The sequence below is a fragment of the Bos indicus genome, chromosome 18, assembly GCF_029378745.1.
Source record: "Bos indicus isolate NIAB-ARS_2022 breed Sahiwal x Tharparkar chromosome 18, NIAB-ARS_B.indTharparkar_mat_pri_1.0, whole genome shotgun sequence".
In the NCBI taxonomy this organism is placed as follows: domain Eukaryota; kingdom Metazoa; phylum Chordata; class Mammalia; order Artiodactyla; family Bovidae; genus Bos; species Bos indicus.
Window position 1 is genome coordinate 36,660,439 of NC_091777.1, and position 25,342 is coordinate 36,685,780.

Sequence of the window (25,342 nt, forward strand, 5' to 3'; positions counted from 1 at the left end):
CAGGGGACCTTCTCAACCCAGGAACCAAACCCACGTGTCCCGCACTGCAGGTGCATTCTTTACCAGCTAAGGCACAGGGAAGCCCGATGAAGAGACTGAGGTTAAAAAATTTGCCCAAGCCCTTACTCTTAACCATTATGTCCTGCTGGCTTCCTCTTATTATCTGCCACTGTTTATTGAAATGTAAACTGTTTGCTTATTTATCTGTTTATTTTTAATTTTGGCTGCATGGGCTCTTTGTTGAGGCATGCGGGCTCAGTAGCTGTGGGCTTAGTTACCCTGCGGCATGTGGGATCTTAGTTTCCCAACCAGGGATTGAACCTGCATCCCCTGCATTGGAAGTCAGATTGTTTAACTGCTGGACTGCCAGGGAAGTCCCTACACTGTTTATTTAAATGTCGTTAATCCATAGTATCTCATTGTACCTCAGTCTGTAACTTTTGGACTCAATAGGTATTCTGTCTCAGTTATTTTTCAAGTAATCAAGAGTCATCTGAAGGAGAGGCCCTTTTTTGTTACTGAAAAGGAGGTTACTTTCTAGGCAGGTTATCGTTCTCAGTCTCCAAGTGGATGAGAAAAGAGTCACCACAGTTAAATCGCCCTGGGCTTGTGAAGATGGCACCTGCTACTTTGTCGTCTTTGCCGTTTGTCACCAGACTCTGGTTTGTTTTCCTTGCGCCTGTTTTGTGTGAGTTAGACTTTTAGTGGGTGAATGAAGTTCAGTTTCTAGAAAAGGAATGCCGTTTCGTCTCCCCAGTTTTCTAATCACTGTCATTTACGCCCTGCAGTGAGTTTTGAAGGATGTGCTGGCCTACCAAGGACAGTCTATGTTTCTGATGACACCCGATTCAAAGTGCACACAGATGGCGTGCTTACAGTCAGACGACCTGTACACCTTCATCGTCCAGAGCTAAGTTTTCTTGTCCATGCCTGGGACTCCACCCACAGGAAGCTCTCCACCAAAGTGACACTGGAGGTATCAGCGCACCACCACCACCACCACAGTCATCATGTAAGTTGGAGTGTTTCTTGGAAGTTCACTATTATTTTAGTCTGCTGCTTAATTTACATTTGGGGCTGGATAATTTCTATGGGGATTATGGGGATGTCCTCTGCGCTCTATGACATTTAGCAGCATCCCTGGTCTTAACTGCTAGAAGCTAGTAACACTGCCAGCTGTGACAACCAAAATTGCCTCCAGACACTGCCAATGCCCCCTGCGGGTAGAGGGACGGGATGCAAAATAGCTGCATGGTCCAACTGAACTAATTCTTGCTATTGATTTGTTGTTGTCAGGCTGATCGCAAGATATACTACCTTATTTCTGCAGATAGTGTAGAGTAAGGGTGAGGGCATGGATTCTGTCTGGAATTGAGTACTTATTTTTAAATTATTTATTTATTGACTGTGCCAAGTCTTAATTGTGACACTTGAGATGTTTAGTTGTATGCAGCATGCAAACTCTCAGTTGCAGCATGGGAGATCTAGTTCCCTAGTTCCCTGACCTGGGCCCCCTGTATTGGGAACACAGAGTCTTAGCCGCCGGACCACCGGGAAGTCCCATGGGGGAGTTATTTAATCTGTCTGTGCTTGAATTTATCTGTAAAATGGAGATGATACTGACTACATAAATTAATACTTGTAAGATGCTGAAACTATGGAAGGCATACAACAAGTAAGTCAGTCATTTTTAACTTTTCTGCTCATTCTCTACCTGGAGGAAGAATTTACACAAAGTCAGTTTTCTGGTCATTTTGCTCTTCGTGTCTCTAGTGGGGAGGGTCTTGGCAAAGAACGGGAGGAATCACTATGAATCTTTGGCCTGATTGGATTGCAATCTCCACGAGCTCCTTCCCCACTGAATTTGCAATGCCTGGCCCTTGAGTCTGGCACATGCCAGGAGCCCAGAGTGGACAGATGGGTGGATTGGCCACAGAGAAAAGGATATAAGTCTGCCCAGGTTCTTGGCAAGAATGTTTCTGAAATTGTTACCCAAAGCCGGATGCCTTTGCCAGTTTCTAAACTGCTCCCATGGTGTTTCCTATTGAACGTCTCTCTAGGGGGCTATTGTAGTTGTATCCTGGGAGTGTAGAAGTATTGTAAGTGCCAAAGCCATTCAGGCTGGCTCTAGTTTTTCTCCCTGAAGACTGCTGAGATTCTAGGAATTTAATACTCCTGGGAGATCTTTTTTTTTTTTTTTTTTTCTCTCTGGTGTAATTGGACAGACCAGAAAAATGGGGAACTTAGTAGAACTAAATTAACATAGCTTCCTGACTCAGGTCTCCAACTGATACCATCATTCATGTTAGTCCTGTCTGGTAAGTTCTTGCTAGATAGTGGTGCATGGAGGCCTCTTGTGAGCCAAAGATGGAAACAAAGTTGGTCTTTCAACTTTACTTCTCCACCTTTGCCATCTGCCTTCAAATACATGTTATAGAAAAGCACACATTGCAGTGGTTTATGTAAAACAGTATTTGTCTTTCAAGTTTAGGCAATTCAGTTGTAACTTGTGATCATTATTGACACTCTTGCAGTCATCAGGAAGCTAGGTTCTTTCTTTCTTTTTTATTCTGTCATCCTTAGCACATATATGGCTTCTGTCCTCAATGATACCTCGTGGTCCAAGATGGCTGCTGGAGCTCCAGTCATCACATCTTTCCTCTGGACAGTAGGAAGTTGAACGGGATGAAGCCCCAAAATGTATCACTTAGCTGTCCACATTTTAAAGAAGACTTTGTGGAATTTTGAAGCAGTATTTCTTCTTATATCTCATTAGTCAGAATGTGGCTTCATGGTCACACCTAGCAGCAGGTGTAGTACAGGAAGTGTAGTTTTACTTGGGTACATTGTTGGATTATATATATATATAATCTCAAGAGAAAGCGTGGGAGAAAGGGAAAGAAGTTTTTGTTTTTAAAAAAGAACAGATATTGAGTGAAAGTGAAAATCTGCCAGTTGTGTCTGACTTTTTGTGACCCTATGGACTGTAACCTGCCAGACTCCTCTGTCCATGGAATTCTTCAGGCAAGAATACTGGAGTGGGTAGCCATTACCTTCTCCAGGGGATCTTCCCAACCCAGGCATTGAACCCAGGTCTCCCACATTGCAGGTGGATTCTTTACCATCTGAGCCACCAGGGAAGCCTGGATGGTAAGGTGGCAAGTCTGCCACAACTGGTTTGAGGATGCCTTTGGTTTGTCTCCAGTTCAAAGCACTCTTGTGGTTCCAGGTGGCCCTACATTGGAAGGGGTGACAATCTTACCTCTCTTTTCATTCATATAAGAATAGATCCTATATATTTATATCAAAACATCACATGATGTTTTCTATTAAATAGAAACAGTTTTTTATTTTATCAGTTATACCTCAAGAAAGCTGGGGGAAGACTATAAATCGATCTAACTTTCTAGTTCTTTCTCTTAGGTTGGATAAGTTTTCTGGTCTGGTATCCTTTTTTCCTGAGGGATGGATCCTATATTCAGTTTGTTTATGCTTAAACATGATTCCCTTTAATTTCACACAGGATGAGAGTTCCCTTGTGGCCTATCATTAGGATTCTGGGTTGGCAAGATCCCAGGTTCAATCCCTGGTCATGGAACTAAGATCCTGCAAGCTGCATGACACAGCTAAATAAATGAATAAATATCTTAAAAAAAAAAAAAATAATTTCACACATAAAGATGTTAATGTTATGTTTTGCCAGCATAGTGTTCATCATTATTTATTATCATTCTCTGAAAATGTTCTGTAATCTTGATGTCAGCAAAGTATGCACTTTGCCTTCCTCTTCAGTATGGCAAATGAATTTGCATTCATACATCAAGATCTGTTTGTTCACCACGGCTGTGCAAAATGGTCATTTTTAGGCTTAAGATGCAGTATCGAGAATCAGTTTAATATTTGTTCCTGTGTTCAGGTCATACCTCAAATTCCATTTCATTAAAACTATAACTCTGTTTTCCAACCAGTCCAACCATCATCTTTGTTAGCATTTGTCGAGCACTTACTGTTTCGAGCACTATTCTTTTTTTTTTTTTTTTTTGCTGCACTGGGTTTTCATTTGCTGCTTGCAGGCTTTCTCTCGTTGAAGGAGCAGGGGTATCTCACTGCAGTGGCTTCTCTTGTTATGGAGCATGGGATTTAGGCTCTTGGGCTTCATTAGTTGTGGGGTATGGGCTTAGTTGCCCCACGGTATGTGAAATCTTCCTGGACCACGAATTGAACCTGTGTCTTCTGCCTTGACAAGCAGATTCTTGACCACTAGACCACCAGGGAATTCCTCAGACACTATCCTAAGTGCTTTATTGCAACACTGGTATCACATTTAATCCTTCTAAGGACCCTATAGGGCTTCCCTTGTGGCTCAGCTGGTAAAGAATCCACCTGCAATGCAGGAGACCTGGGTTTGATCCCCAGTTTGGGAAGATCCCCTGGAGAAGGAAATGGCAGCCTAGAGAATTCCATGGACAGAGGAGAGAGACAGACTACAGTCCATGGAATCACAGAGTCGGACACGAGTGACTTTCACTTTTCACTTTTCAAGGACCCTGTGAGGCAGGTACTGATATAATCCTCATTTTAGAGATTAGGAAAATGTAGGACACAGAAGTTAAATAATCTAGCCCAAGGTGTCACTGTGAGGATGCAAAGCCAGTCAGCCTGGCTCCACAGCCTGCCCGTGGCCAGGGTGGGACTGCTTCTCTAGAAGATGAATGCAGAGCGTGTGTGTGTATGTGTTAAGGAGTGTGTGAGTGACTAGTACAAAAGAATGAGAAGGATTTTGTGATGCTATCTGGTCATGTTTCATGTCTGTCCTGTGCATTTTGAATCACATTTTTAAAGGTAAGAAATAAGGTTTGACACACACGTCATAGACAGGCATGAGTGACAGTGTGGGAGATGGCAGATGGAATTGTCCTCTGGAGCCTTTACTGTGTTATTGCCAATCACTTTAACTTAAACAATTCGGAAGATCTTTCCTTCCATCTTCAGCTATCTCATTTCGCTGTGTGTGCATAAAAAGCTATCTTTATCGCACGTGAAAACCGTTCAATATGAGTCTCAAAGGACGTTTTTGGTTCCCATCCCAACAACTTTTGTTAGAGCAAATGGCAACCAAACCAATAGAATAACACGGTGAGATTAAGGGATTAGTATTGATCACAAAGTAATCCTTAGTATCAGTTCCTAAAACTTATTCTGTAGGCTAACTCCACTTTGGAGACCTGTATCCCTAGGAAAAATATAAGAGGAAAAATATAAAACACTGGGATATCAAATTGTTGCATAAGCTCTGATATTAAGTCATTGGGGGCATAATGTCCTTTAAAAATGACAAATGTTGGGACTTCTCTGGTGGTCCAGAGGTTAAGACTCTGTGCTTCTACTGCAGAGGGTGAGGGTTTAATTCCTGGTCAGGGAACTAAGATCCTGCATGCTATGCAGCCAAAAACCAAAAAAGAACCCCAAAACAACACGGGTGTGAAATGTGGACTTGATATAATTCATAATGTAATGTCAAACCCTCAAACCCTGTAACCTTGTATGCATGATTGCCTGAACTCTGGACACCAGGAAAGATCCAAAGAGGAAACCAGCTTGGTGATATGGTAAAGGGTTCATTGGGTTTTGTTTTGGCTGTTTCGTTTGTTACTAAATGGAAACCATGTCCTTCTCTCAGAAGACTGGAGATTCTTATTGGGTAGTTTGAACTGTTCAGCCTGTATCATCTCGCCTAAATGATCCCATTTTGTTCCTCAACTTCTTTCCTTTCAGGACTCTCCCTCTGGAACCCAGACGGAAGTGCTCACATTTCCTGGTCCCCACCATGGTCTCAGGAGACAGAAGAGAGACTGGGTTATTCCTCCTATCAGCTGCCCAGAAAATGAGAAAGGCCCGTTTCCTAAGTCGCTGGTCCAGGTACAGAAGGAAGTTCCCTATTTCTCTGGGAGGGAATTTGGCCGAGAAGGACCTAGGAGAGAAAGGGGAAACAACCAATGTCAGGATCCTTTCTTGCTCATTCATCTCTCTCTGCTTTGTCTCCAGATAAAATCTAACAAGGAGAAAGAAACCCAAGTTTTCTACAGCATCACTGGCCAAGGAGCTGATACACCCCCTGTCGGTGTTTTTATTATTGAAAGAGAAACAGGATGGTTAAAAGTGACACAGCCTCTGGATAGAGAACAGATTGCCAAGTACATTGTGAGTGTCTCTTAGAAGCTTGTTAATGATGGGGTTACATGTTTCCAAAATATTTTGGTCAACTCATGTTGGTCGTAGATCAGATGCTCTGGACGTTTGAAGAGCTTGACTTGTCTAGACCTGTCAATAAGGAGAAATAACAGGAGAACCTGGGAAAAACTAGGGGCTGTTTTTGTTAGGAATAAAGTTGGAGAGAGTCTCGAGGTATCAGACATGATCTTAGACCCAAGATGTCAACCTATTCTTGGGATTAAAAGTCCCTGACATAAAGGCAGACGGGCTTCCCTGCTGGCTCAGTGGTAAAGAATCCGCCTGCTGATGTAGGAGACGTAGGTTCAGTCTCTGGGTCAGGAAGATCCCCTGGCGGAGGAAATGACAACCCACTCCAGTATTCTTGTCTGGGAAATCCCATGGATAGAGGAACCTGGCAGACTACAGTCCACAGGGTCGCAAAGAGTCAGACACAATTTAGCTACTAAACAACAATGACGACACAAAGGCAGAGGCTGGTGATGATGTTGGAGAACAAAAATCATTTCTGGGTCTTGAGAGCAGGGAAGTTGGGAGGTACTGCCTTGATGCCAAATGCAGAAAGGTCTTGGGGAAACCTTAAACTCAAGTGTCCAGAGCAGATCTGACACTGCTTGGAGTAAGTCGGAGAGTCTCAGGTTTCCACCTTTATCTCCTAGCCCTGGTCCTCAGCCCCCATGTGGGCAATGGGGCCTTTGACCTGGTGTTCTTCAGCCCATGGGTCTTCCCATGTCATGGTCTTAACCAGTGCCATGACCTCACTGAAGCAGCAGCACATGTGTGGGTTAAGTTCTGTGCTGGGGAGTCCTTACTTGAGTGGAAGAGAGTGGGGTCCAGTGGAGCCCACGCTGCTCTGATCGGACCACTTCTCCTACGTCCTCTTCCCGCGTAACCCTCACTTGGCTCTTGCAGCTCTTCTCTCATGCCGTGTCTTCAAATGGACAAGCCATTGAAGAGCCTATGGAGATTGTGATCACCGTGACCGACCAGAATGACAACAAGCCCCAGTTCACCCAGGAGGTCTTCAAGGGGTCTGTCCTGGAAGGCGCTCTTCCAGGTGTGTCCAGCCATGAGGAACTCAACACCCACCAAGACAATTTAGATTCTTTGGACTGCCCCCTTCCCCAAGTGTTGGGGCTGGCATTTCGGGTCAGGCCTTTCATAGGCGCAGAACTTCTTTGGAAGATAGTGTGTGTGTAAAATATCCTCCTGACAGAAACATGTAGAAAATGTTCAAGCCCAGCTTAAGAAAGGAGCAGTTTGGGCTTCCCTGGTGGTCCAGTGGCTAAGATTCCATACTCCAGAGATCTCACATGTCACAGCTAAGACTTGGGGCAGCTAAATAAACAAATATAGAGCAGTTTAAGAATAACCTTCCCTGATTAAGAAATAGATCCTTGGGGACCTCCCTGGTGGTCCAGTGGTTTAGACTCCACACTTCCAATGCAGGGAGTGTGAGTTCAAACTTTGATTGGGGAACTAAAGATTCCCCATGCTGTGCAGCCAAGAAAAGTTAACAGATCTTGTTAGTAGTTTATGGCCCCTGTACAGTCCCTTCCTGATCACATTTTTCTCTCTATCCCCTGAAGGCAGCCACTACCCTGACTTTCATGGGCTTCCCTTGTGACTCAGCTGGTAAAGAATCCGCCTGCAATGCGGGAGACCTGTGTTGGGAAGATCCCTTGGAGAAGGGAAAGGCTACCCACTCTAGTATTCTGGCCTGGAGAATTCCATAGACTGTACAGTCCATGGGGTCACAAAGAGTCGGACATAACTGAACAACTTTCACCCTGACTTTTGTGATAATTATTCCCTTATTTTCATTCATCTTTTCTGATGTGTGTACTAAACACTGGGTAACACCTTGTTTTGCTTACTTTTCTACACGGTGACAAACAGTTTTCTAAGGTGGTTGAACCAATTTACACTCCTACTAGCAATATACGCCATGGAATTGTAAGACTTCTTTTTGGCCAGTTGAGTATGTGATTATATCTCAATGTAATGTAAAATGGCATTTCTATAATTATTAATGGGATAAAGAAGCATCGTATGTTTGCTGACCATTTGGGTTTCTTTACAACTTATATGTTCAAGTCTTTTGCCCTTTTTTTTTTCTCTTGGGCTTTTTGTCTTTCGTCTATTGATTCTCTCCTTCTCCCCACCTTCTGTCACCCTTCCCCACCCCACTGTTTGGTTTGGGGATTTTTACTTCCCCAACCAGAGATTCAACCTAGGCCCTTGGCAGTGAGAGCACAGAATCCTAACCACTGGACAACTAGGGAATTCCCTGCCTATTGATTCTTAGAGTTATTTCAGTATCCTGGTAACTAGTGCTTTGTCACGAATGTTATAAATATTTCCTTTCACCTTGAAGGCAGTGATCTCAGATGACCATTCTCTCAGGTGGAAATGTGGCTAAGAAGCGAATTGTGGAAATTTCTGGGATTTTTCCTCTCTTAAGCACTATTCATTTAGTGTATGAGACAGAGCAAAAATGTTTCAGTTGAACTAAAATGTTTCAGTTGAACCAGCTGGGTTCTGGGAACACCATTAATTCATTTGGTAGAATGCTTTTTTCCTCCACTAGCACTTTGGTCAGAATTTTGGAAACGAATCTTCTTTGCTTCCAGGAACCTCTGTGATGCAGGTCACGGCCACAGATATAGATGACGAGGTGAACACCTACAACGCTGCCATCGGTTACAAAATCCTAGCCCAAGATCCCATGCTGCCGCACAACAAAATGTTCACCATCAACAAGGAAACAGGCGTCATCAGTGTGCTCACCACCGGGCTGGACCGTGAGGTCAGGGCTCAGGAGGATCCAGAGGGTGTGGAGGGCAAATACACATTAACCCGATTTCCTGGATGATGCAAAACTCTGCCAAGGCTGGTCAGCATTTAGCATGGTGATGGTCTGAGCTTTGCATCTCAGTGTTTGTCTGGAGATTTGAGGCCAGACAGGCCGGTGGAGTTATTGGCATTTAAGCAGATGAAAAAGTAATCTGTTTCTCTGCTGGGAGCTGGGTGGGACCTGATGTAGCTGTGGGTCCTGACTCAGCTGTGTTTGATCTCTGCAGAGTTTTCCCACATACACCCTGATGGTCCAAGCAGCAGACCTTAATGGCGAAGGCTTGAGCACAACTGCAACGGCCGTGATCACAGTCTTGGACACCAATGATAATGCTCCCAGATTCAACCCAACCACGGTAACCCTGCCCCTTCTTAGACAGTCTCCAAAGAAAGGTCCTTGGTTGTTTCCCAGTATCTCAGGGGTGAACCCTTAGGTAACTTTTCCCAGACGAGTCAACTTCAGGCTAAAGAGCAAGCGGGTCGAGGTGCCAGTTGTCTGTCATCCTCAGCCTGATGCCTGTTGGCCTATGTTTCTGAGTTGCAAAATGCACCTCCTGAATCCATGTCCTTATATTGGGCATCTTGGTAGCAGATCTTACCAGGTTTTATCTGTTGAATAAATATCCTCTGGGTTTATACCAGGCACTGTCTTAGACACTGGGCATATTATCACAAACACAGCAGACAATAATTCTGTTCTCATGGAGCTTAAGAGTCTAGCTAGGGAGACATTAGACAACTAATTATTGTATGTAATTTTAGTAAATGCAGTCAAGAAGAAGGTACTGAGAACCTGAAGAAGTCAAGTTTTATTTCTGTGAAGACCCATCCCATAAATTTCCTTTATCTCTCATTAGCTACTGCTGTCTGCAAAAGAACACTGGAAATACAGTATTTTATCTGGGCATGTTGCTGCCATCAACCATGTATTAATGTTAGGGAAGAAGAGGAGAATGGATATTCAGTAGACAGCAGTGTCTGCCACTCTAGCCTAGGTTTTATGAGTTTAAGAGAAGCTTCGGACAGACAGTTTGATGCCCCAAATCAAGAGAAAGCTTGCTGCATAGCAAGAACTGAAAAATAGTGTAGTGAGCCAAATGAAACTGCCTCTTACAGAACCTTGTGAAATGAATCTAGAACTTCAGGATGTATCCTAAGTGCAGTGGGATGTTATCAAAGGGCAGGAGGTTATAATGGCCAGACTTCTATGAAAATTACTGGTACCACTGAGAGCAATGGGAGCAGAGGGGAGTAGGGGATAAACGACAGTGTCAGCAACTGGGCCAGAGTGTGCTGAGGGGTGTGGACAGGCAAGGCCTTGGCTCTTTCAGGTACCCACAGGGCGCCTAAGTGCCGGCTGCTCCACTGACAGGAAATAAGGATCGTGCTTGTAGAGTGGGCACTTCTCCCAGACTCTTCTCAAAGTTTGGGCTCAAGAAAGGACTCCTTTAGACCCCTGAGTTCTGGCTCCACTGCTGGGTCTGAGTACATCCTAAGTGACCCATCTTTTCCTTTGCTCCTCAGTACGTGGGGTCGGTGCCTGAGAACGAGGCTAATGTGGCCATCACCACACTCACAGTGACTGATGCCGACGACCCCAACACCCCGGCATGGGAGGCTGTTTACACAGTATTAAATGATAACGAGAAGCAATTTATCGTCGTCACAGACCCAGTCACCAATGAAGGCACTCTGAAAACAGCTAAGGTTTGTATGGTTCCTGCAAGATGCAGAAATTGACCACCCTGCCAATGACCCTTGTCCCTGATGCCTTCTCCAGTGTAGCCTGGTGTGGCCTGGGTGGAGTGGGGGTAGATGGCTCTCCCAGTTGCCAGTGGACCATTTTTTTTTTTTTTTTGGCCCACACCTCATGACTTGTGGGATTTTAGTTCCCTGATCGGGGATTGAACCTGGGCCCTTGGCAGTGAGAGCCTAGGACTCACTGGACTACCAGGAAATACCATTTTTAAAAATACAGGTTTTAAAAGCTGTATATTTTGTATTGGGGTATAGCCGATAAACAGTATTGTGGTAGCTACAGGTGAACAGTGAAGAGACTTAGCCATACATATCCGTCTCTTTTAATACACTCTTTCTCTGAAACATTTGCCCATCTCCCCCAACTGTTTTGCTGATGAGAAGAAAAATGGTTTATGGTTACTGCTATTTTGCCAGATGACTTTAGAAGTGGGACAGATATGCCTGTGAAAAACGTCTAGGAAACTCAAACCCTAAGAAGCTGAGTGATTTCTTTCTTGAAGTTAGTCAAAAAGTTAGCGAATCCCAAGATTAGCCCCAGACCTCCCCTTGAGCAAGTGAGGGGGTGCTTCATTTCTGAATCACTTAGTATGTAGTCTTTTCTCCCACTAAAGATTTGATGTCAAGGATTTCTCATGTTATTCTGTCAAAAAAAGAAAGAAGGTAGTATTGAGTTCCTTTCATGTACAAGGTCCTTCATAAAAGTTCCAGTTTATTCCTTACAGTGCCTCTGTGAGATAGTTTCTTTTCCTACATGTTTATGTGTGTGGAAACAGACCCTGAGGTTAAATTGCTGAAATCACACAGCTAGGAAATGTCCTCGCAGGATTTGAGCTTGCTGCTGACTGATTCTGAACTTCGTATTTTTGCCACTAAACTTACTGGGTTTAAAGAGATGGCCAGGCAGCATTGTCTATCTATCCGCTGCCACACAAACAGCTTGTCAGCCTAGGATGTGAACATTCTTACTAGTCTTGGGTTAATAAATGACTCGGTGGGCTATGTTTATTAACAGAGGCTTCCCACTTGAGATTTCATGTAATTCATCTTTATTCTTTTCCTGGGGACCTCACCGTGAATTGGTTGCATATTAGTCATTGGGAGCTTTTTAAAAATACCAGCGTCCAGACCCCAGCCTCAGAGATTCCTATTCACTGGCTCTAGGGTTAGGACCCAGGCATCTGTTTTCTTTAAAAGTTCTCAAGGGAATTTCTCGGCAGTCCAGTGCTTAGGATTCTGTGCTCTCACTGCCAAGGGTCTAGGTTCAGTCCCTGATGGGAGAACTAATATCCCACAAGCTGCATGGCCAAAAAAAAGTTCTCAAGTTAATTCTTTTCCTTTATAAAATTTTTTTATTTATTTGGCTGTTCTGGGTCTTAGTTGTGGCATGTGGGATCTCATTCCCTAATCAGAGATTGAACCCAGGCTCCCTGCACTGGGAGCTCAGAGCCTCTGCCATTAAATCAGCAGGGAAGTCCCTCAAGTTAATTCTTACTACAGCCAGATTTCAGAACCACTGATATATTGCTAACCAAAAAGGATTTAACTTGGTTTTTCTGTTCTTTAGGGCTTGGATTTTGAGGCCAAGCAGCAGTACATCCTGTACGTGGCAGTGACAAATGTGGCCCCCTTTGAAGTCACTCTCCCCACTTCCACAGCCACCGTCACTGTGGATGTGATAGATGTGAATGAAGCCCCCATCTTTGTGCCTCCTCAAAAGAGAGTGGAAGTGCCCGAGGACTTTGGCGTGGGCCTGGAGATCACATCCTATACTGCCCGGGAGCCAGACACATTTATGGAACAGAAGATCACGTAAGTGTGAGGGGCTTTCCATAGACGTGGAGCAACTGGGTGTGTGCGTATGTATGTGTATAAACTATTTTGTTCATGACATTTTATCATTGTTGGTCTGTGTAAGACCTTTATCTTGTTTGACTTGCTTGCTTATTTATTGAATATTTATTTGGCTGCCTCAGGTCTTAGTCGCAGCACACAGGATCTTTGTTGCACATGTGGAATCTCTTTTTTTTTTTTTAACTTTTTATTTTGTATCGGGCTATAGCTGATTAACAAGGTTGTGATAGTTTCAGGTGAACAGTGAAGGACTCAGTGATACATATACACCATATGTGGAATCTTTCACTGCGTTGTGTGGGCTTCTCTAGTTGGGGTGCATGGACTTAGTTGCCCCACAGCATGTGGGATCTTAGTTCCCCAACCAGGGATCGAACTGTGTCACTTGCATTGGAAGGCAGATTCTTAACCACTGAACCACCAAGGAAGTCCCTGGCTTTTTTTTTTTTTCCCTGCCTTTTGCCCCCATTTCCCACACCTTTTCTTTCCTCCATAGTCAGCCATTGTAGATTTACTGTGCTTCTCTCTCAAAGTATGATAGGAATGTGGTTTTAATTTATATACATGGCACCGTGTTGAAAGTAGCTTACTGTTTCTTTTTTCCCTCTAACTTGGAAGATACCTCTGTAATGTAAATCACAGCCACAGATGCTGAAAACACACAGACAAATCCGCCTACAACAATGCCCTTGTGGCCATGCATGAAAAAGAACGTTCTTCTTTTGAGGGCTGGGTCTGACTGCATGCTTGGTGCTCCAGTGTGACAATGGTGGAAGCACAAAGGGAAGACTATCAGCACAAATCCAAGCATGGCACGTCTGGGTCTTGTTAGTAAGGGCATGTTTTCCAGGGATAACAAAGATCTTGATCAGTATGCCCACTTCCTCTTCTCAGAGAGAGACTCCTATCAGCTAATATTTACTTTAGAGGAAACTGTCAGAATGCTCTGAACTACTAAGAAAAAGTTATGCAAATCCAGAGTAGAGTCAGGCTTAGTGATTAACTGAGCATATTCATGTTTAGGGGAGGGGTGTTTGTATTCTAGTATCATTGCCTGTAACTTATTATATGTAAATGGAACAAAAAGAGTTTAAGTGCAACCTCAATTTTTGAGGTTATCCTGGGAAGTGAGGTCATCCTGGCACCCTGATTGGAATGACTCATAAATACCTTTACACTGTGCGTGTGCATGGTACAGGATGGACCGGGTGAAGGTTCCAGGTAGTGATCCTCACAGCTGCTAGAAGCAATGGGATTGAGGATAATGAGAAGTTTTTAATGGAGGAACTCAGCTGGGATCATCCAAACCTCCTGATAGATGTCAACATCTACTGAAAAAGCAAGGAGAGCCCAATACAATGTGCCATTCAATGTGATAAATATTTGAGAGAGACAAGAAAGGCTGAAACAGAATCTAATCAAGCCTTAGGATCTGATTTAGATGCAATGCAGAGAATGAACAAATTAAATGCCACAAGGAAGAAGTCAGTCAAATACAGAATATGGGAGCTCTATGTCCAATGACTGGGTTTCTTCACAAATAATGACAAAAAGGCAAAGGTCTTAATCTTCCATAGATTAAGGATATTAATTAAGAGACAAATCAACCAACTGTAATGTGTTTGAAGACAGAGTCAAACAATCCAACTATAAAAAACATCCTTGAGGCAAATAGAGAAACTTGCACATACAACAGACATTATTAAGTACTTATTATTTTTGCTAGATGTGTTAGTGACGTGATATTATAGGATTTTTGTTTTGGAAATAAAGCCTGGGATTCTATGTTTTCCAGGCTATGTTAATATTTTAGCTTGTGGTAGCGAAACAGATGTTCAAAGCATCTATTTGGGGGAAGTTAAAGGATCAAGTCTTAATAATGTTTGCAGAGACCCTTACCCCTGGAATAAAGACCACTCTGTATATGTAGTTCATTGCTGTGCACTTCTTAGGTCCTGAGGATAAGTCCACAATTATCTAGGACCCTTTCCTCCTTCAGTGTCTTTATTTCCCTTTCTGAGCCTTTCCATGACCTCGACAGGTAACTGGGCAGTGTATCTGTTTCTCGTGCTTATGTTTCTTCTGATTCTGGTATTCCTAATAGGATGCTGCTTAACAAGATTTTCTTGGTGTTTTTATTTATTTATTTATTTTTGACTGTGTAGGACCAGAAGGAACTTTACCCTCCCTGGCACTTCCCATTAAATGCCAATAGTGCAACACATCTCCAAGTCACTGTATCAACACAGATCTCCAAATGCTCATGGCAGAGATGCTGGGTGCCATATTGTGACCAGTTGAGAACTACTGTACCCTTTGGGGGCTGGTCTGAGAGAAACTAAAGAAATCTGATGTCTGGGACTTCCTTGGTGGTCCAGTGGTTAAGTATCAGCCTTTCAATGCAGGAAACATGGGTTCAATTCCTGGTTGGGGAACTAAGATCCTACTTGGCACATGCAGAGCAGCTAAGCCCAAGTGCCACAACTAATGAGCCTGCACACAGCAACTAGAGAGTCCAGGCACCGCAACAAAAGACCCCGAGTGCCACAGCTAAGACCTGGAGCAGCCAAGTAAATAAATTAAAAACAAAACGAAAAACATGGCCGCAAACTGTTTATAAAGAAAAGAAAGAAATCTGACATTTAAATGCTGTGTCCGATCCTGGATTAGATTCTAAATGGGGCAGGGGTGAGTGGGGATGCTGTGAAGGACAGTTCTGAGGAAGCTGACCGTTTGAATATGTACCATGTATGAAGTGATGTTTCCTGAAATTGAAAATCAAATTATAGTTATATAAGAGAATCCCTCTGTTATTAGGAGGAAACAAACTGAAGTATTCATCAGTAAAGGAACATGGTGTCTGCAACTTATTCTCAAATGGTTTAGCAAAACAAGAATTTATGTCTATATGTGCATCCACTTATGTATATGGCAAAATACTGACAATGGGTGAATCTGGATGAAGGGTATGTGGATGGTCCTCAAACCTTTCTGGTAGAATTTCTATAGATGTGATTTTTTTGTTTTTTAATGAAATAGGGAAGCAAAGTATATATCAACAAAGAGGAACCTTCACCTTCTTCAGCCATCTGCTGTTTGCTGTTCCTGTTCTAAACCAGAGCTTGTGTCTTTCCAGGTATCGGATTTGGAGGGACACTGCCAACTGGCTGGAGATTAATCCAGAAACGGGTGCCATTTCCACTCGGGCTGAGTTGGACAGAGAGGATGTCGATCATGTGAAGAACAGCACGTACACGGCCCTCATTATAGCCACTGACAATGGTGAGGATGCCCCTACCATCGAGGGTTTGCCATCTCCCGCTCCTAAATAGCTTACCTCCTTGCCCCTGTCCTTTTGGAGGCATGAGTTCTTTCTTTTTCTTTCATTCTTAAAGCATTCTCAAAATAATTGTCCAAAGTGCACGAATTTAGGTCAAGCAGAAGTTCCTTTTTACCACTCGCTCTGTAACCCCATAGGAGCCAGACGGCCTGGGCTTAGATCCTAGCACCAAAGCTTAATACCTGTGTGAACTTGAACTTCTTACCTAATTTTTATGTCTCTTACTTCTTTTATCCGACAAAATGATAATACCCTATCTAGCTTAAATTTATGTAGAAGTGTTTGGAAGAGTGCCTGCTAACCTATTCTATGCTCTGTCAGGACTGCCATTTCTTTATATTATCATCACCATTAGTGAAGTGTGGCTCCTTCCAGACTCTGTGTATTCGAATACATTTATATACATATGGAAATATGGTTTATTATAAAACTACTGTCTGATTTATAGCCTATTTTTGTTTTTATTACAAAACAAACTATTATCATATGCGTGTTTAATTTTTTTCCCTTGAACATATGCCTTGAAGACGCAGAGATCTATCTAGGCACATTGTAGATCTGCCTCTTTTCAGTAAAATGTTACGCGGATGATTCTTTACCAGCTGAGCTACCAGGGAAGCCCTATGCAGATATAGCATAATTTAACCGTTCACACATTAAAAAACACCAGGATTGTTTCCAGTTCTCCATTATTTCTGTGAATGATAGTAAACATCCTTGTACATGCCTCTGGGGGCAAGTGTTTCCCTCAGATAGATATTCAGAAGCGGAATTACTGTTAAAGAGAACTGCTAGTTCCTCTGGTTAAGTCTCTTTCCCTCTCTCTCCCCAAAGGACATTGTGCTTAGTGAAATAAACCAGTCACAAAATGACAAATACTGTGTGATTCCACGTAGATGAGATTTTAATGTGGTCAGATTCATAGAGACAAAGTAGAATGGTGGTTCCCAGGAACTGGAACGGGAAACGAGAAATTGTTTAGTGGGTACAGAATTCAGTTTTGTGAGAAAGTTATGGAGAGCTGTTTCACAGCATGTGATTATACCAACACTATTGAACTGTACATTTTAAAAATGGTTAAAATGGTAAATTTCTTTAATTCACAATTTTTTGAAGAGGTTAAAAAAATCACTACAGCCACCCAGGTATAAATATTTATGGATTTGAGATATATTCCTCTGGGCTTTTTTTCCCTATGATTCCTTGAGGACCTTCCTTTGTATTACCAAGTGCTATGTCAGGATGTGAAAGAAATACAAACAGAAATATGTACAAATCTCCAAATTTTGCTTGAAAATTGATTTGCAGTGATTTTAAAAGGTTCAACTCTGTGATAATGACCCTAAGAGCCTTGGAAGTTCAGAGAGGGTGAATGAATAGAGGGCGATGAGGATTTTTTTTTTTCTTTATTTATTTGGCTGCATCAGGTCTTAGTTTCTGCATGTAGGCTCTTCAATCTTCCTGGTGGCATGCAGCTTTTTAATTGTGGCATGTGGGATCTAGTTCCCTGACCAGGGATTGAACCCGTGAACCCTGCATCAGGAGCACAGATTCTTTGCCACTGGACCTCCTGGGGAAGTCCTGTGATGAGGAATTTTTAGAGTGGTTTAAAATATATATTTTTTAAGTTTCATTGAAGTATAGTTGACTTATAATGTATTAATTTCTTCTGTACAGCAGAGTGACTTAGTTATATACATATATATTCTTTTTCATATTCTTTTCCATTATGATTCGCCATAGGATACTGAATACAGCTCCCTGTGCTATACTATAGGACCTTGTTGTGTACCCATCCTATATGTAATAGTTTGCTTCCGCTAATCCCAAGCTCATCTCATTCCTTCCCTTCCCTACCCACCTCCCACCCTGGCATAGAGAGGATAAATTTAATGGATGAATAAAGTTATGTATGAAGACAGAGGGAGTCCTTGGTGTGAGAAATAACTTGAGTAACTGTTATCAAAGTGAGGAATAAGCAAGTCAGAGGTCTGCCCATCCAGGAGTTGAGGGTGGCTGGGGACCGGCAGGAGGGGCGGCTCTGGAGGGGAGCTTGGGGTTTGGTCCTGTAGCCCTGAAGAGCCAGAACAAGATTTGGATTCGGTCTGATGGGAGGCAGTAGGGATTCATTGGTCGTCCTGAGCTGTGACATTTCCTCTGTACTAGGTTCTCCACCTGCCACTGGGACAGGCACCCTGCTCTTGTTCCTCGATGATGTGAATGACAATGGCCCCGTACCAGAACCCCGGACCATGGACTTCTGCCAGAGGAATCCTGAGCCTCATATCATCAACATCAATGATCCTGATCTCCCTCCGAACACCTCCCCCTTTACAGCAGAACTGACACATGGGGCGAGTGTCAATTGGACCATTGAGTACAATGACCAAGGTGGGCACCAGAGCCTTTCTTATTTTGGAAACTTTGCTCTGACCCTCTGCTTCCCCTCCCCTGCCCTTCTGAATTTCGCTTCTCAGTATCCACTTGTCACTCCTTTTAAGGTATGTTTCCTGGTCCCTTCTACATTTGTGACATTGAACCAAAGGTCCTTTTGTGTTTCTCGCATCTTAGTCTGTGACATGCTGCCTATTAAGCTGCAGCTCAAATAGTTGTCATCTTCACTTGGTTTTGGAATGTCTCTAGTTCCTTAATCAGTTTAGTCTGGAATGAACTTTTTCTCTTCCAATCCCCTCATTTTTGTTGCTTCCTCCAGAACGTGAGTCTCTGATTTTGAAGCCAAAGAAAACCTTAGAGCTGGGTGACCACAAAATCAATCTCAAGCTCATAGACAACCAGAACAAAGACCAGGTGACCACACTTGATGTGCACGTGTGTGACTGTGATGGGATCGTCAGCAACTGCAGGAAGTCCACGGCCTTTGTTGAAGCAGGATTGCAAGTTCCCGCCATCCTGGGGATCCTCGGAGGCATCCTTGCTTTTCTGAGTAAGTACTGCTGGCGAGTGTTCCAGCCTTTTGCTTCTACAATGTTAACTGTATATAACCCAAGATCAGATGAAAACCTTGAAAATTAATTAATAGATTTTAAAGCTTATCTTAAGATAAAGCATATGCCAAGTAATTTTTTTGCTGTCATTTATTTTTAATTTTTAAATTTTTTAATGTTTTTTCATTGTGTGCTATGTGATTTTATAGACTGTGCCCCACCCCAATAACTGAATAATAATAATATGTATGTATCAGAAACCTTGAGGCTGATACAGCCCTTGTCGCAAACCATCAACAGCTCTAACTCAGAATCAAAGCCACAGTCTCCCCAGAGGTCCACAAGAGGTCCCTCCGCTGACCTGGCCTTTCCTTAATCACACCAATTTGCTCCTGCTGCAAGGCCTTTACTTGGACCATTTCTGCTCCCAGAGTACTTTGCCCCAGATTTTGAGAAATGGCTGATGGGTTTAAGGTCCAATTAAAGACCACACTTGAGGTCACGTGTACTTGTCTACTGTGTTGTGCTGCATATATTAACTTGAGGGCTGTGAAGACATGTAAGTTGCCTAACAGCCGTCTATCCAGTCTGTGCTGGCTGCTGCTTACATCCTTGCTGATTTGTGGCTCTCATCTCTCTCTTCCCTACTCCAGTCCTTATTTTGCTGCTTCTGCTACTTGTTCGGAGGAGAAGGGTGGTCAAAGAGCCCTTACTGCCCCCAGAAGATGACACCCGGGACAATGTGTATTACTATGATGAAGAAGGAGGTGGAGAAGAAGATCAGGTGGGTGTTGAAAACCATGGCACAAAGCTTAATGGCAATCTCTTTATTTGGAGGAAGCAATGATTAGAAGAAGGCAGATATGTAAAATAGTTCCACGTCACTTTGTGTATTTTTTTTAAAGACCTTACCCAAGAAAACAGATGTTGTCATTAACCAACATCATTAATAAACATTGTTAACATTTATTTTGTTCCTGCACTCAGATAGGTTCCAAGTAATTCCTGCCTTCTTTGTCCCGGAAAAGTACACTTAAAGCCTTTGCCTCTGTCACATGTTTTAATGTTCCATTGGTCAAAGCAAGTCAAAGGATAAAGCCCCACATAAATAGATTTCTGTTCTTTTCACAGAGGATACGGTGGGAAAGGAGTGAATATTTGTTGAATAATAATCTAATAATCGTATCCTTTGAAAAGTTCTTAAAACAATCTCCATCTCTTCCCACAAGTGTTCCTCACAAGGCTTTTATGTTATATCTCCTTCCAGTGCTTTTTTGGAGATTCATAGGTTGAGAACTACCATTTCAGGAAAACAAACAAACAAACAAACTGCTATTTCAGATTACATTGGTACATGGTTGTAGATATCATACAGCTGACACTTAAGGCCTCATCCAGTACTATAATATGTAAACCATATATGACCCTGTGTTTATGACTGTTTCTATTTTACTCTTTACCCTGTTTTTACTTTTTCTCTAAAGGACTTTGACTTGAGCCAGTTACATAGGGGCCTGGATGCTCGGCCTGAAGTGACTCGCAATGACGTGGCACCAACCCTCATGAGTGTGCCCCAGTACCGACCCCGCCCTGCCAATCCTGATGAAATTGGAAACTTTATTGATGAAGTAAGTAAGCAAGCACAGTCAAAAGTCAAGGCACAACAAGCTTTTCTGTAAATTTGGAGAGAAGCAATTGCGTCAAAAGTGAGAAAAAGTCTTTAGGTTCTTTCCTTTACCATGTTTTCGTCTTGTATGATCCCTGAGCTACCTCCTCTTCCCCACCTATTTTTTTTTTTTTAATTTGTGCCTCATCTAAATTTCAGAACTAAAAGCACTTTGAATTAGTGTTTGGAAATTTGCAAAGTCTATACTGAAAAACTGAGACTTGTTTGAAAAGATTTAATAGAATTAGGAAGGAAAAAGAGATTCAAAGTAGATTCAGTTTGGTTTCACTAATGGGTCTCTTTCCCTGCATTGCACTGGGATGTAATATTAAATGTGTAATTTCAAGGCTACTTGAGGGCCACAAAAATAGCTTCCATTCTGTATATGTCAGAAATGCATTCAGCTATAAATACCAGAAGCTTAAATAGATACGATACCTTGTGCAAATAGAAGACTGAGGTAAGTAGTCTAGGCTGGAGCATCAGCTTTTTCCATCTTCCTGCTGCATGATCTAAGCATGTAGATCCTTGTTCTCATGCTTGTTGCCTCCTGATCACAAGATGGCTGCCACGCTTCCAGGCCTTGGGCCTGTTTTCCATTCAAGAAGTAGGAAGAGCGGAGCAGAGGACCAAAATCTTTCTAGCAAACTGTTAGGCAAGAAAGAAATTCATCCTTTAGGTTATTGGTCAGGACTTTTAATTAGCTTCAGGTAGGATGAGGAAGAAATGGTGGGATTAAGCAAAGAACCAGGGAAAATAATAGTCCAGTGGGATCTGTTTCCTTAAACTATGTTACCTGATTACTTACTCGGTCACTGGAATGATTTTCAGGGCTGGTCTGATGGTCCACTGGCCTTCAGTGAGACTTCATGGCTTTTAGCTTTCTAGGGGAGTTGTCATCACCAGGGACTCTAAAAGCACAGCTGTGTTGGACAGGACCAAGCCAGATCCATTCTAGCACTGGGTCTTAGAGAAAACTGAGAACAGGAAGGGCCAGTTTAAACCATCCCTTTAGATACATCTGGATCAGGTCTTTTCCTCCATTTATGTTTATTTGTGCTTGTAGCTGTTTCTTAATTACAAAAGTAAAATGTTTGCTATTTTAAAAATATAAATTATGAAAATATATATAAAGAAAAGAATGTAAATCCTATGGACAGAGAATCTCATGAACAGAGGAACCCAGTGGGTCACAAAGAGTCGGACACAACTGAAGCGACTTAGCACGCACACAAGACTATCCTGGAATGACTGTTTTTAGTCTGTCCATTTGGATTGGCTGGTGCTCATCTCCCCTGACTACATATCACTTACCACTTTTAACATTCTACTACAGACTTTTTCCTTTCATTAGAAATATATAATGACCATCTTCTGTTCCAGTCTGTATTAAGTTTACTTTGTTGGTGTTTCTGCAGGATGGTTGCATTGTTGTGTGTTGTGTGCATTTTGCTTTATTCACCAAGAGAAGGTATTTTGCTTAAGATGACAGGTGTGCAATTCCTCTCAATAAAAGATCCTATTGTCTTCCTTCTGTAGAACCTGAAGGCAGCTGATAGTGACCCCACTGCCCCACCCTATGACTCTCTGCTGGTGTTTGATTATGAAGGAAGTGGTTCCGAAGCTGCTACTCTGAGCTCCCTGAACTCCTCAGAGTCAGACCAAGACCAGGACTATGACTACCTGAATGAATGGGGCAATCGCTTCAAGAAGCTGGCGGACATGTATGGAGGCGGCGAGGATGACTAAGGGACTCAAGACTGATGGGAAGAGAGATGGGTCCCTACACTCGTGTGATGGAAAATGCGGGAAACATACTCCTGGTTGTTTGCCAGCTCCCTTCACTTGGGATACGTTTCTGGAGAAGAGACTGATCAGTGATAGCATAGTCCTGATTTCCACTTCATAGATCTAATCTGTGTACTAGAACGATTTAGACTTATTCCTTGAATAATCTTTTTCCTTTCATCATTGTTGACATGGTGATGATGTCCAAAAGACTCCTAAATTTTAATACTTCAAAAGAATAGTTTCAGTCTCAGAAGTTTCTGCTAGGAACTTACAGATTTCCTTAAGGGCGTTGTCTCATTTTTAAAAGGAAGGGGAGGGGTCAATTTCCCTACTGTGTGTGTGTATATATATATATATATGTAAATTGTGTGCTTTTGTTCCTCCCGTCACGGCACTGATGTCCTGTGTTCTGAGATCCACTCTTACTCCTTCTGAATTTTATTACATTTCTCTGATGCAGACATTATTGGGCCCTTTTAGGGAAAGAGGATTATGTCTTAGGCTGGCCATGTACTGTGTGGGTATTGTGTACTCTTAAGACCTTAACAGCTTAACGGTTTTTCATTTTTATCTTCTGAGTATGTAACTTGTAATGGGCATCTATCCAGTTAACTTGTTCTGAGTAAGGGTGTTGGTCATGTGAATGTCATTACAAGGTACTTTGATTCTAAATAGGGAGGCTGGGCCAGAAAAGGTGGTGAGTTTCAGGTGCCACTGAACTTTTTTTTTTTGACCGCACTGCAGGACATGGGGAATCTTAGTTCCCTGACTAAGGATTAGGCCTGCGTCCCTTAACAGGGGAATTGAGGATTCTTAACCACTGGACCACCGGGGAAGTCCCACTACTAGACTTCTAATGTTTATTTATCGCTAAAACAAAAGAGTGATATATTCCAGGACTTAGAATAGTGCCTAAAGTGCTGTAGCCAAAGACAGAAGCTGGCAAGAGGGCACAGCAGAGGGCAAATGTGAAAAATGGGCTTCGAGATGGCAGGGGCAGTTGCCACTAAGCCTGGCAATTGAGCCAGCTGAGGCTGAAGACAGTTGAGGTGGCTCTACCTCCACCCCCTGGAAATTCTGAACTAGAGGAATCTCAACATGTGTTTCTTGCCAGGATCCTTGGACCCAAAGCACAGAATCCCCAAGCCTGCTTTTGTTGATATTTATAGAGAATGCTAGCTGGTCTGGACACATTTGCCCCAAATTTCAGCTATGAAACTTGAGAATATTTTTCAAATCCAATTTGTTTTTCCTTTGCAGAGGAAGAAAACACTCGCTGAAAGGGTGTTAGCAAAGGAAGGTGAGGGTAGGGAGTACATTGATTTGGATCTTCTTTTAGTTGAAATGCATCTTTTAAGAAACTTTTGACAACCATAGACAAGAATTTTATCTAAATTACTTCCCTACCTATCAACTGTTTTTAGAAGAAGAGGAACATCTCTCAACCACTTCTTAGAATTGTCTTGATTTTTCAGCAATTTAAACTCTAATGTAGTTCTACGTAGAGAATGTCACTATAGTTTTGAGTGTAATATGTGTGTGGGTGCCGATAATTTTATATTTTCTTTGGGAGTGGAAAAGGAAAGCAATTCAAGCTGCAAAAATTATTATTTGTTTTTTATAAATTTTATTAAAGAATTTTGTTACACCATTGTCAAACTTCTTTTATTTGATTGCAAAATTCCAGGTCAGACAAATGGTAGGTAAGCTCATTCAAAACATGGAGAGAGAAGCTTCATATTAAAATGTCTATTCCTGAACTTCGTGTCATTCTGTTGGGACTGAATAGGGGGAAGGGGAAACTGTGTTTCTAAGGTCAATTTATTTGAAGGATATCCATCCATGCGGTATGTGATGTGGCATGTGGTGAAACCAATAAAATCTCTTTGTCAGGGGGAAGCTACTGTGGGTTGCACGGAGGGATAGAAAGAAGCAAGGCTGGGGCTTCCCTGGCAGTCCAGTGGCTAACACTCTGTGCTGCCAATGCAGGAGGCTTGAGTTTCATCCCTGGTCAGGAAACTAGATCCCACATGCTGCAACTAAAGATTCCATCTGCCACAACTAAGACCTGGTGCAGGCAAATAAATATTTTTTGAAAAATGTAGTTTCCAATTTAAAGATGTTTTAGTAGGTTTTATTTAAGGAAGAGATGAAGATCCAGGTGCAATTTATTAAGCATGCCTTCTGTGGCAGACATAGCTAAATACTTGAGGACAAACAGTATCACTTTGATTCCCCAAGATAGCCTCGTGAAAATGATTCTGTTACCTTTGAGAGTAGGAAATGGCTGATGGCATAGGGCTGGAGTCCAGAGAAATGGGAGTGACTAGGAAGGGGCCTGACTCACTGAGGAGAGAATTAAACGAACCATTTCTTCCCCCAGTGGCATGGTCTTGCATATGGAACACATCCCATTTCCTAAGGCTTTCAGCAGCTAAGTACTGAAGAGCAGTCATCAGTCATGACGTCAGGCTAACTTAAGGGATCTCAAAGAGAAGCAGGACAGCCTCTTGGGAGCAGTCTCACAGAGAGGGTGTTAGAGCCAGGTGTTGGAGCCGGTTGTGACCATGGTAGGCGAGGTTACTGACTTTCAATGAAAGGAGAGGCAGGCATGCTAGTCTTGCCCTCAGAAACATTGTCCTGGATTTGCAGCCTGCCATTCCCTGGTGGCTCAGATGGTAAAGCGTCTGCCTGCAATGTGGGAGACCTGGGTCGCAAAGAGTCGGACACGACTGACGGACTTCACTTTCACATTCTTTCAGACAACATGAATTTTGAATGTCCCACCGAGATTCCTGTAAGTGAAAAGCTGTTACTGATGATATATCTCCAACCCATCTGTTTTACATATTAACACAATTTTGATGTGGCACGATTTTAACAAACACTGAATTTTCCAGG

At 42.6% G+C, this 25,342-nt stretch overlaps 1 protein-coding gene across 1 annotated transcript in view; it reads left to right on the top strand.

Moving 5' to 3' along the window:
* The window catches only part of CDH1 (cadherin 1), a 72,715-nt gene extending 48,621 nt beyond the window's left edge, over positions 1-24,094 (top strand). The window contains exons 3-16 of the mRNA XM_019979992.2: positions 789-1,012; positions 5,776-5,919; positions 6,046-6,201; positions 7,144-7,288; positions 8,865-9,040; positions 9,315-9,443; positions 10,612-10,794; positions 12,413-12,657; positions 15,836-15,981; positions 18,206-18,430; positions 18,753-18,983; positions 19,638-19,768; positions 20,469-20,612; positions 22,190-24,094. Coding sequence (XP_019835551.2) covers positions 789-1,012; positions 5,776-5,919; positions 6,046-6,201; positions 7,144-7,288; positions 8,865-9,040; positions 9,315-9,443; positions 10,612-10,794; positions 12,413-12,657; positions 15,836-15,981; positions 18,206-18,430; positions 18,753-18,983; positions 19,638-19,768; positions 20,469-20,612; positions 22,190-22,399 — 2,489 coding nt within the window. The 3' untranslated portion in view covers positions 22,400-24,094. The remainder of the gene's footprint in view (positions 1-788; positions 1,013-5,775; positions 5,920-6,045; positions 6,202-7,143; positions 7,289-8,864; positions 9,041-9,314; positions 9,444-10,611; positions 10,795-12,412; positions 12,658-15,835; positions 15,982-18,205; positions 18,431-18,752; positions 18,984-19,637; positions 19,769-20,468; positions 20,613-22,189) is intronic.
* Positions 24,095-25,342: the final 1,248 nt, after the last annotated feature.